The sequence below is a fragment of the Diadema antillarum genome, unplaced genomic scaffold (genome assembly GCF_040938485.1).
Source record: "Diadema antillarum isolate AM-2024a unplaced genomic scaffold, OU_Dant_1.0 scf00000056, whole genome shotgun sequence".
In the NCBI taxonomy this organism is placed as follows: Eukaryota; Metazoa; Echinodermata; class Echinoidea; order Diadematoida; family Diadematidae; genus Diadema; species Diadema antillarum.
The window spans coordinates 466,052-479,264 of record NW_027270945.1 but is presented as its reverse complement, the minus strand read 5'-3'; the positions used below and the strand labels follow the sequence as shown (position 1 = coordinate 479,264).

Here is a 13,213-nt window from a genome sequence, read left to right as displayed (position 1 = left end):
CATAGTGAGAACCAGCTTGATGTACAGGGGGTTTAAAGGTTAAAGCTCACTACCCAAACCAAGAAAATGTGCATGTAGCCACAAGAGTGACCTGGTTGACATTTGACAATAGGGAAAGACTCGACAGGTTGAATGTGTATATATCTCAATAGATTATAGAGTCTGGAGCTCCTTGTTAAGACTCCTTTCCTCCTCAAGCTGGAGTGTTTTGTCTTTTAGCTCGAGCTTCGATCGCTGATTTTCGGGTTTCATTTGAGCCAGCAAATTCTCCTCTCGCTGACGCTCTGAAGTCCCTGCAGAAGCATGATTGCTTGCAGCCTGGTTCTTCCTTTTTTTAAGCTTTTCCTGCACAATTTTGCTTAATGCTGTCTGACTGGCAGCCTGTAAATTCTTCTGTTTGGCAAAAACACAAATGAAAAAGATATTGAAAAAGTGATAAGAAAATTCTGTTTTAACACAGATAATGTGACACAGTTCTTCAAAGAAGTAAACCACTGTACCTTAATATACATAGTACAGAAGGGTCAAGAGAATACAAAATTACACAGTAGGAGAAGACAGTGAAAGTTTGAGTTAAAATTTGTTCAAAAGCTGTAAATTGTTCACTAGATAAAATGACTACATCAACTTGTACAGTGTAATGTCACCTGCGCTAAATGATGTAAAGAAATATATGAAAAAAATTAAACATTTGCACATTTACTTTTTCACTTTTCTTGCATAATAGCGTACTTGACTTGCCTCCAAGTCTTGTAGAAGGCAGAATAATGTGACCCTTAACATAAAATGGGCAACATGTGGCAGGAATTCATATTTTTTTCTTTTCAAAACCTGAAATTCAATAAATTATCTTTTTTGTATGTCATACAATGCATGTGGCATATAAACTGTAGACTGTAGTCTTCTCATCCAACTTCAAAATTTCTTGAAAAGACAGTCTGGTTCTTTTGAAACTTTTTTTTCATTGTGCTTTACTGATACTGCAGCATCAATTCACTCCACATGCATATGGGTCATTCCATGAAGTTGGGTACACAAAGTGTGACATGAGGCTCAAAATTTCAAAACTAATGCAGAGCTTAGTTATTGTCATCTCAAGAAACATAGATACATGGAGTATATCAAACAAACTATTAGAAGTTTGAATCTTGCAGCGTAGCCACTACACATCATCACACATTCAAGATAACGCCCACTTGTTTCACATGTAACAGGGACACCAACCTTCCAATTTGATCTGAAGAAAATCTGCTTTTTCTCTTAGTTTGCCACAAGATATTTATAAATCAAGAAATATTTGGAAAGTATGTTGTGACTCTTTCCACACCAGCAACAGCAAAAAATACCAATCGAAAGTTAAAAATTTTAAAAATCCTACAACATTTTCTTATTAGAAAGGTCTGCAGACAGTTTTAGGGGTCAATTTTGAAATTCAATCTTAATGTAAATATATCTTTGAAATGCTGCACAACTAATACTGGAAACAGGGTGAAGTATAAGAGGACATGCTAATGTCTAAATAGGATCAGAAAGTGAAAAGGTTAACAAATACAAAAAGACTCTATTTTCCCAAAACCTTGTTTGAGGTTTCACATGTAACGATTACACAAAGATTCCGGTGTCCTGTTACATGTGAAACACTGAAACATAGTCCTTTTTGTTAATATTCTTTGAAATGAAGCATGAATAATTCAGGAAATATGGTGAGCCATAGGGGGACATGCTAATGTTTATAAGATCAGAAAATAAATATGCAAAATGACATACAAAAATGACTACTTTGCCCAAAACTTCATTTACGGTTTCACATGTAACAATTACACAGATTTTCTGGTGTCCTGTTACATGTGAAACACTAAAATAGTGTCCTATTTGTTAATATTCTTTTAAATGTAGCATGAATAATAAAGGAAATAGAGTGAAGCATAAGAGGACAGGTTGATGTTTAAATAAGATCGGAGAGTAAAGATGCGGACATACAGAAAATGACTATTTGCCCAAACTTCATTTTAAGGTTTCACAGGTAACAATTACACAGAGATTATGGTGTCCTGTTACATGTGAAACAATAAATTTGTCTCTCGATTTATAAGACTTTCAACATTTTTAAATTTCAAGTAATGACTGAGAATAATTATATAAAGATATATATAAGAATTTTATTCTTATAATTATAATGTATTTGTCCCAAAGTTTATTTGGTGGTTTCACATGTAACAAAGACACCAAGATACCGGTGTCCCGTTACATGTGAAACACTAAAATAGTGTCCTATTTGTTAATATTCTTTTAAATGTAGCATGAATAATAAAGGAAATAGAGTGAAGCATAAGAGGACAGGTTAATGTTTAAATAAGATCGGAGAGTAAAGATGCGGACACATATACAAAATGACTATTTGCCCAAACTTCATTTTAAGGTTTCACATGTAACAATTACACAAAGATTCTGGTGTCCTGTTACATGTGAAACAATAAATTTGTCTTTCGATTTATCAGACTTTCAACATTTTTAAATTTCAAGTAATGACTGAGAATAATTATATAAAGATATATATAAGAATTTTATTCTTATAATCATAATGTATTTGTCCCAAAGTTTATTTGGTGGTTTCACATGTAACAAAGACACCAAGATACCGGCGTCCTGTTACACGTGAAACATCAAATTGCTAGTTTTACTCAAATAATGCATGTATCTCATTATTTTTGTTTGATTTTCTTCAAGAACAGCTTTTAATTGAACAAAAATAAGCAATCACATGGATAATTTTAATTAATTACAATCGTTTACCCTTCTTTGAAAGATTATCTTTCCTCCTACACAATGTACAGATTACAGAAAACTTGATGCATGTAGTCTGGGTAGGCTCAAATTTAATGTGCATGCCTATCACAATGACATATTGAACGACAGAATTATAATTTTATTCATTAATTCAAAATGAAATTCCCAATATCTTCAGATTTTGTTACAACTCATATTCACATTTTCTTGCATGTTACCTTACTAATATTTTTGGCACTCCAGTTCTTGTATTGGTTTATCAATGCGTTTTCAAGTTACAGTGACTTTTATATTTACATCCATATTCTTGCATGTACATTATATTGATACTATTTTATTACAATACTTTTAATTTTAGTCACATAGTGCCTGCATTTTGCTTTTGTTCAAGTTTTGAAGTTATTACAGGAATTCTAACTTTGAATTTCTTTGCCATCACCGTTGTGATGAACACTACATTTTTTAATACAGGGGAATCTTGTTATAAAGAACAGTAGAACACTGATCTGACGAACTCCACTACTACAATGTAATCTTTCTTGTCCCACTTCTTTGTATTCTTTTGTGTTACTAGTAGAACATATTTACAATATAACACACTAATTTATATGGTCTTAAGGACCTCACTATAATGAAGTTCCCTATACTCATAATACTTATGTATAATAGCCCTGATACTATCAAGGATTCAATACAGCAATCTAACTTTGATGGTCCCAAGAAATTTAAGAATCTTGTTCTCGGTTCCCCTGTATTGTTAACTTGTGTCATTCTATTTAGTATTAAAGTAATGTCACATAAAAACTTGATTTCTGATTAGCATACAAATATCAATTCTATTAAATGAATTAAAAATTAAGTTCCTAAACCATGAATTATAACAATATCTTGTTGATTTAAGATTTTCCTGTTTCTCATGAGTTGTCAACAGTTTTTTATATGAGCATGTGTGTTTGTTTTTCAATCAATGTTTTGATTCAGAATTCAAACTTCATTTTTCACATGAAAAATTCCAAATAACCCATACTTTCATTTGCATTTTGTTCTAGTTGAGGCCACATGCTACTAGCTCCTCAGCTGATGACTGCAGCGCAGTCCTGCACGTCTACACTAGTGCTGTAGTAAAAAGGTTAACAAAGCAGTAACCAAACCGTCTTTGGTCAAAATGGTTTGGGTTTGGATAACTGTTTTGATTCTCATTATGTTCTGAAAATATTATTACAAATAGAATTACGAGTAAAATTATCACTATAAATATTACCTGCAAAATAATGAAGGAATATGTACAACCTGTATAAAAATTTGTACATTATATGACCGAAACACAACCATATTTTTGAAGTAGGTTAACTGGGTTTTAAAATAACCGAATACTACAGCACTAAGACTCTACACTGAATGATGTGCAGGAGATCCTGGCCAGTAGTGCCTCATAACATAAAAGGATCGAAACAGCTTCGGCATTTGCTAATTTTAATATCTTTCATGGGAAGAATGAAAAAAGGCAAACATACAATGGAATGAGATACGGAAGGTGAATTTTCACCATTAAACATTGTATTTTATTCCTTACATATACTCTTCCAATAAAACATTTTAGAAAATTTGAAGAATGCCAAAGCTGTCCTGAGGCTGTTTTAATTCACATATACATGTTCCTGTTCTAAAATGCAGCATCCTGTCCTACTAATCCTATTCTTCAAGATTGATGAATGTGTCGATTCTAGTTGCCAGTGAACGAAAAGTGTTTTCTTCAAATCCAAGATGTCTTGAGGACACAGGAATTGGTGGAGAGGGGAAGATGGCAAAGATCCCAGTTCTCCGAATCCAGTCTTGCTCCGGTTTGTCTGGCCAAGAGTACTTGTTATCACCCTTATTGAGTAAGAAGTTGATATGTGCATCTTCTCCTTTCAGCTCCAGGACTTCTCCGACCCACCACGTCTTACCATATACAACGGCAACAAAATCCCCAGTTTGAAGGTCCTGAGTTTGGCGATAAGCTGTATATATGAATAAAGATAAAATATCTAAAATTATAAAGTAACAATGCTTTTGCAAAATAGAAGAAAACTGTCACCAATAGACAATTCTCAGATAACCAGTACTGCACGTAACATAATCAGTAAAAGGATCTCCAGTGATCTTTAATATGAAAGAAGACATACATCCTCCTGCATTCAGACATAGTTATTCTGAAAGAGAATTTTGATCCACAGAAAAACTCATTTGAACAGAATTGAACTGGTATGTCTCTCCATAAATCTTGTAACAGCCTCCCTAAATATGCATAAAGTGGAGGTGTGATTAACTTGTTGGGAAAAAAATATCCCTTCACATGTACATAATATATTGCATGTGCAATTGGGTATATTAACTTTAAACATAAATAACACAGACATTTTGGGACTAGAATTGGGTGCAGGTGAGCATGTGTCCCACGTGTGTGTTCATGCTGACTCCATGCTGTAAGTGCACGTGGATACATACGCATTGCAGTGGGTGAGGTCACTGAGGTGTTTAAGTGCACATCAGTATTTTGGTGTGGGTGGACTTAAGCGTTAAAAATGGGGACATTTGCAGGTGTGTGTTCATTTGTGAGGTATGTATAAATGTGTGTGTGTGCGCATGTGTTTGGGTTCATGCTGGTGGGGTTCCAATCCATGTGCGCTATGATTGTTAAAACCTAAATTGCCAAGAACATCAATACATGTGCAGGGACCAATTTCAATGATTAGAACAAGTAAAATCTTAAGTACATTTGTTAACATTATACCACTTGCCATTTTTTTCCTTTGTATATCAGAAAATTTGAAATGATTTCTATGCTTCAGTGCATGATAGTAAATTATTTGAATCTTGAATTGAACTTTGAAAGTTGAGATGTAAAAAATAATTTTTACAAACCTGTAACATGAACCCGAGTGCCAGCAGTAGATGGCGAGTGAGAAGTAGGGAGTTCCATGTGAAGCTGTGTGTCACACGTTGACGAGTGAGAGGTTTGGTCTTCAACATGAAGCTCAGTACCAGTAGACAGCAAGTTAGAAGTTGGGACTTCAACGGGAAGCTGTCTGTCAGACGTAGAAGGCGGGTGGGAAGTTGGAACACCTATGACCACGTTATCTGTGAAAGTTGAAGATTATACATAAAAAAGACCTTAATGGTAGACAATGACTTTTGCATGAAATTTGTCAGAATTAGTGGGAACACTACAGTATTCAAGCAGACAATATTGTGAAACCTCTGTGCAACTTTATTTATGGAGTTAAGTTGAAAACTATGATTCAAATTATTTTGGTATATTTATTATAAGGCCTTACATTTATTCTAGACTTAGTCTACCTTTTACAGACCTGTTTGATCGATTGATCATGTTCATGGTATATTTTATCACTAAAAATACAGCAAAAAGAAATAAGTGAATTCTTTACTATGACATTCGTATACCTACTGACATTATTATTTGGATTTTAAGTATTATATTACAGTCCCCGAACGATAAATGCACTGTTGTTGCTTGAATGCCGACTACACTACAACTGTTATCTTTTGAATTCTACACAACTTTTGATTTCGAAATTTCACAGATATTGCCCAAATACTAATATCTTTGGTTTCAAACAATGATTGGGGCATTTTGTGGGCTCTGCAAAAGGCATTGGCTACCTTAAATGTTTCATCCGAGGGACAAATAAACTGTTTTTCATATCGCCAAAATTAACTCCCTAATATAAAAAAGGGTTGAAGAAAACATAAACAGCGATATTACTGATTTGTACAAACCGGTAACATGCAGTTGTTTCACAGGTGAAGAGGAAGGGGAGGATTCGCTTTCCCAGTAATCATCTGCATCAGTCATGGAAGACGGGCCGTCAGCATCCAAGTCATCATCTGCAACAGTCATGGAAGACGGGTCTTCAGTATCACCTGTATCTGTAAAGAACACCTCACACTTACACAATTTTGCTGTTGTACCACTCTGTAACGAACAAAAACATTGGTCTATCCAAAGAAAAATATGTACAGATAGTGCGCACATATTTAACTCTGTAGTATAGAACAACATTTGGTCATCGTGGCAGCGTATGGCAAGACAATGGTGTAATGTGCAGCAGCAATTCATGAGTTATAAGTTTAAGAACATCTTTCAAAAACCCTGGACTTACAGAAATATATGTTAAAGGCATTGGTTAACAATGAATCCAGTTGAAAAAAATCTGAGCTACATGGTCCCACGTGCTACTAGTAAATCTGATATAGTGTAGAAATGAAGCCCTGCAAAAATTGCTGTGAAAATGATAATTTAAATACTACTGCAAAAATGTAAATTTGCAATGACTGTTTTACGATGCTCAAATTTCCCCATTGGCTATAGTGTTGAATAAACTGTTACTGAAATGGTTCATTCTTTATTCATAGAAATCTGGATAGTGAAGGCAGGATTTTCAAAACTTTTATATTCTTGGCCGTTTATTCATCCACTTGAACATTGTTACACTGCTTAGACATCGCAGTTGTACAATTTTTTAAATCGACCCACAATATTAACCACTGACTTTAAAACAACCAATGAATAAGATGGGTCTGTTTGAAAACTTTCTGCTTGGATCACAAATAACTAGCATTAGTCAATAATACTAAATGAATATATATATTGGCAACCTTCTAGGTAAATATTAAGGTTAATTTAGTTCTTACCATGAGATGTCTCAATCGTAGCAGCAAACAGCTTTTCACTTTTCCAGTCATCTACAGTCCCTCTGCTGTCACACTGCTGATTCCCGAGAACACAGCCTTTACAGAAACAAGACAGGTTCCTTGTCCACAGCCGTCCACTGCTTTCACCCTTTACACAGTGCAGTTGCCTGGTGCCCTTGATGGTCTGGACGTCCTTGTGATCTCTGTTGTGATTCATTTCCTCTACGAAGAACACTTTCCGTTGAAAGTGGAGACATTCGGCTTGGCTTGGTTGTATTGTCAATTCATCTTGGCAGAACTCATATACATCTTTTGCATTGTTCATTACTTTACGCCCAGAACTAATAGCTAATGAAGCTTGTCGTTTCACAACAGCCGTTTCCCCATCGCTCGGACCTTTCCCATGTCTGGCACCAAAATAGTGATGCTCTACTGGAACTTGGTAATGTTGCTGTGCAAGAGCAATGTCCTTGAATGGTCCTCTACTTTTGTATTGGGCTGCACATTGATCTGTAAATCTGATGATCTTGTCAATTTCCATGTTTTGCCGGAGATGCTGTACTGCCTGTGACATGAACTGGTGCACTGCATGATATGTATGTCGATTATCGCCTGTTATGAAGACGAGTGACTCCTGCATTGTCTCATCACATGTTGGACATCTGTGATAGCAAACAATAGGGTGGATTGTGACGTTTGTGTGATACCAATGTGCGCTTTGTATTTCGTCTTGGTACTTGCATACAAAGTTCTCTGCAAAGTCCAAGACCATGACGACCCAGTTGTTTGGCATGTCCTTGGTAAGTGTAGCAAACTGCTGAGATTGCCAAGACGCACTATGCAGATGCTTACTGATAGTGACCGTCTCCCCTTCAAGTTCCTCCAGACATTGAGATACTGTCCCGTCGTTGGTGACAATCTGTTGCTTGGTGATCGTCTTCCCATTCTCGTCCACTCTGACCCGAATCCATTTCTTCCATGTCATATGCTTAGGGCCGTGTTTTTCCACCAGCGGTCTCAGGTAAGATCTCAACAATTTGGGACCACATTCTTTGCATTTCCTCTCGGAGCAATGTCGCATGTACGTCTTCGCTCCTTCAGACTTGGGACACATTGTGACGCGATTCACTGAGTGAACGCCATCAAAGAAGGACTTCATTCCGTAACTGTGTGCTAAATTATTAATTGCTGTTGCCTTCAACTCAATATTTGTGCAGTATTCGCACATGCCCTGAATTTGATTGATCCTTGGAGCTTTACATGATGTGGCCGGAGGCTGTAGAATGTTTTTGCACCTACTTTCATGTCTGGATTCTGTGATTTGAACTTCAAGAACAAAGCCGCCACTGACTGTTGAAGATATCGAATATTTTTCATGGTCTTCATGGATACCATTTTCTTATCAGGCAGGTCGATGGCTGATTCTTCGTAGAACGAGATGACTGCGCTTGCTACCTCTGGGGACAGCTTTCTCTTGTCGTGCATTTGCTTCTTCTTGCTTGCCGAGGAGATGATCTTGCGGCCCATCTGCAAGAGAGCCGATCCTTTTTTCTGAAGTCGGTACTTGCTCAAGATCTTTAGTGATGCAGCAATATTCCTTCTTTTTTCTAGGTCTTTCTTCTTCTTGCTCCTCTTTAGTCTGCCCATTTCCTCACTAATGCTTGATGTCAGGAGATTTTGGACTTCATGATGGGCATCCTCAAGGCCAGTGTGCATTCCTCTCTTCTTCAGTGCTGCACGCTTTTTTGGAGAGGACTTCTGAAATAGATCTATCATCGTAGAAACACACTTTTCTCGGTCTTGTGGCATAACTGCCCTTACTCTCTCCAAACTTTTTCTTCTAGCCGAAGAACTTCTCACGTCACATCCTGCAGATGAGAGTTTCTTGCGAGTGACTTCCAACTCCGCATGTTTCTGATCGAATGCCTCTGCAATTTCTTTCAAACGTTCCTCTTCTTTCTTTAGCTCTGCTTCTCGAGCCTTGAGCTTCTGCGATTCAATCCACATAAGCTTTTCTTTTTCTTTTTTCTGCTTGTATTTCTCTCGTCGCATTGCGTTGTATTGCTCATGTTCTTCTTTTGACATTGCTGCTCGTCTCTCTCGCTTCTTTCTTGCCTGTGCTTGTAATTTTTCTTTTTGCCTTTTGTCTTGAGCTCTGGTGCTAGGTGTTTGTTTCATTTTGTTTGATTGAAGCCGTAGTTGCTCCTCCTTTTTCTTTGCTCTCATTTTCCTCATTCGCAGAGCTGCAGTCGCATTACACCGCTTCTTTTGTTCTAGGAACTTTTCAGACTTTTCCTTCTCTTCAGTGGAGATATTTCTCTTCTTTAAGGTGGACTCCGCTAGGGACATTTCGATCCTCTGTAACTTGTTATATTCCGCAGCTTTTTTCAACAATTTTGTGTATTCTTGTGGGTTGTTGGCCTTCAACTTATGTCGCCACTTTGTTGTTCGGGAAGCAGCTTCATTACTGTTTACTAACTTTACTGTTGACTGTTTTTTTGAGGGCTTCCGGGCCTCCGAATCAATACTACATCGCAACCGAAGATGGAAAGGCTTTTTCTTAGCCATGTCTATCGGTGTTTAACCAGCCTGAACTTGAAGTAATCATAAGTTGGAAGGAGGGGGGGGGGGGGGGCTGTAGGGGGGAAAAGACAACATTAAAATTAAAATAAAATTAAAACTGAAATGTAGTTCAAATATGATTTGCAGATTACAATATATATTCTGGCAACCTTCTAGGTAAATATGAACACTACATTTTTTAATACAGGGGAATCTTGTTATAAAGAACAGTAGAACACTGATCTTTATATCGAGTTTCCACTGTACCTCAAATTTATATTGGGTTGTATATTAATGGCATTATTTGAATTGTATTTTGAAGGGTGCCCTCTGCGATTAAATGGTCATTTTTAAACTTAGAAACACTAGCGAAGTAAACTTCATGTGCAAATTTTGCCGTTTGTAAGATAGACAGAGACTAGTGTCATATTAGTAGTAACTTGTATGGTTGAGGGCCCCTAGTTTCGGTAAACTAGCGATTGTCAGCCTCCTTAGTGAAATATTTTATTTTCTAAATGACCTAAAATTTAGCTCAGAATGTGCTATAAATCCTGCATATTGACATCGTGTTGTCACACTCTCGATGAGGTCATCCCATACGGAAATATCGTCGAGAATAGCGTGCGACGTTCTTCTGCATGCGCCTGTCCTTGTGGAACCTTGTTCTCAGCAAACTATCTCACCAATAAATTACGTTTGGTTTATGTGGTGATAACTCAATAAGGAAGTCTTATACTACAGCAAGAGGTCATACCAAGCCCCAAGGAGGTACTAGGCAAGCGTAGTACCTCCTTGGTCATACTAGTCTAGACTCGATACTACTAAAGGGCGCTGATGTCGTCGTTTACCACCAGACTTCCATGTGTAATCAACTACATGTATTTACTTACATAAAAAGACACGAGTGGGACTAAAGATGCAATATCATTACGAATTACTTTACTCGCGCCGATTGTGGTTTTTTTTTTAATGAAATATTCTTCGAGGCTCTGCCCACACAATTTCGTTAACTGTGGGTATAATCTACGAAATATCGATCATAAAGTGTAATATAAGTACGATACGATCATGTCAGAACATGAGAAAGATAGCTAGCCTACCTTGTCAAAAGCGACACGTCGTTTCCATCGTAACAGCTGCCCACGAAACACAAAAGCGGCTTGAGCTGTTCTAACCGGTCGTCTGCAAGCCGATCGCACTCGTCACATTCAAGTCGCATCATCCGGAAACCCGGGCAATGTGTCGTCAACTCGTGAGCGTACGTCATTTGCCGAATGGATCGTGGAGAATTGTTCCCATCGTAACTTTTTCCACGGACACGAAGAAAATATACAAGCACCTTATTCCTCCGTATTTTCCAAAAGCAGTCAAACGCGATTGTTTCTTTTCACAGTTTTAAAGATCCATTGACAACAAACATATATAAGACATTTCTTGCCATGTTTCTCTCGTATTTCTGCAGTTTTCCACTCGCAAATATTTAATCCTCATTACCATTTCGCGGACACGAAATGTTACGATAGTAACATGATCTCATAAGAGGTAATTTTCCAAGAAAAACCTCTTCATTGGGGAATTGTCTATTATTGCCGACTATGAGAGTTAATAATGTGAATAAATACACAACTCATTTTTCTTTACTGTAAATTGTATTTATTTAATATTCAAACAACACAAACAATGTTTTGATGTCACAAAAGAAACACAAAAATTACAAAAAATAACATTTTTAATCATCAAAAAACGGGATTTTCATAAAGTCTCAACTATGCCCTTTTGATAATATATTCTATCACTCCTCATTAATCAGACAATGTGGATATTAGATTAAAATAACTTTTGTTGGGACCTCTGAAAACAGATACATAACATGATGAACAGTACTGCCCATTGTGTACCCAACTTCATGGAATGACCCATATCCTACATCACATTGAGATGAACATATCTTTTATGGACCAGATCAGGGGAAATAGACCTAGCGAGTCATCACGTACAAGTCTTGAACTACATCTCAGAATTGCCAAAGTTGCTAATAAAGAGCTGTACATGTCTGTACACTGTAGACATGAGAGGCTTTTTAAAATCCATTTCATGAAACAAACTGTTTAAAAGGTGCCTTATGAGAAAAGATCCAGTCTCTCGGAACTCTTTACAGCGTGCGTGCCACATTCACACACCTGACCTTGCATTTGCTGCTTCTTTTTCGTGGCTGACGACGACCTTTTGACATTGCTATCGCCGCTGTCATCATCAGCATCGGTTTCCTCCACCGCTGAATCCAGGATTTTTGGGATCCTCATCCTCGACCCATCCGAGAGCTTGGTCTCTATCTCCTCCTTATATAGTTTCTAGATTTAAAAAAAAAAAAAATGAAGAAAAAAAAGAAAAGAAAAGAAAATCCACTGTGTTTGCAAGTCTGTGTGCAGATTCTGTCACTGAATATCGCCCAGAGTTGAGATGGCTAGCAATCCCCAATACTTGCAGAGAAAGCTCCCTCATCCTCTTGGCTGGATCCATTTTGTCTAGAGTTCACCAGATGCAATCTGTAGTGTAAATAAAGAAATTGGGATATGGTACATAAGGACATTTGTATGACTATGGGAAGGGAGAGCAGCCACACTTTTCAACACCTTGGGAAGCCTACCTTAGTGGAACTGCTCAGTGATCTTTTAGCCACTTTGCACTCATTTTTAAAAGCATTTCAAACAAACAAAAAATTTGTGAAAGGGAGTGATTTTGAATTTGTGGCTTATATCTATCCATGCTTATAAGGGAGAAAATAACATTTACTCACTTGGAACGGAGTGCTGTGTCTCCCACTCTTTGGTAGTATTTTGGCGTCCCAAACCCATGAGAAGTTAACAGGTCTGTTTCTGGTTTTGGGCTCAATGTCCCTCTCTCTCACCTTCGGATGCCAAAGGCAGTCTGTCAGTCGTTGAGTCGGTCCAAGTCAGTCCGAGTCAGTCCGAAGTTACTCCCCACTATATTACCAATATATCGGACTTGTCTCTTCAAGTCCTTGTTGCCTTCTTTTGGTTCTTGAGATGCTTTCTCCAGCATGATGCTACACTCTTAAAAAAGGTATAGTCAAATATGACTAGAAAGGATAATCTACCCAGAGAACGAAGATGACCTTCAAACAAAGGTCCACTCCATGGATGAGGGA

The 13,213-nt window shown here is 37.3% G+C and overlaps 1 protein-coding gene across 1 annotated transcript; it reads right to left on the bottom strand.

Annotated features, from left to right (window-relative positions):
* Nucleotides 1-1,017: 1,017 nt before the first annotated feature.
* Nucleotides 1,018-8,703, bottom strand: LOC139715843 (uncharacterized). The gene is made up of 4 exons (XM_071627379.1): nucleotides 7,483-8,703; nucleotides 6,568-6,717; nucleotides 5,692-5,907; nucleotides 1,018-4,787 (listed from the first exon to the last, which is right to left on the bottom strand). The coding sequence occupies exons 1-4, from the start codon at nucleotides 8,639-8,641 to the stop codon at nucleotides 4,480-4,482; spliced, it is 1,833 nt and encodes a 610-aa protein (XP_071483480.1). The 5' UTR covers nucleotides 8,642-8,703; the 3' UTR covers nucleotides 1,018-4,479.
* Between the last annotated feature and the right edge of the window lie 4,510 nt (nucleotides 8,704-13,213).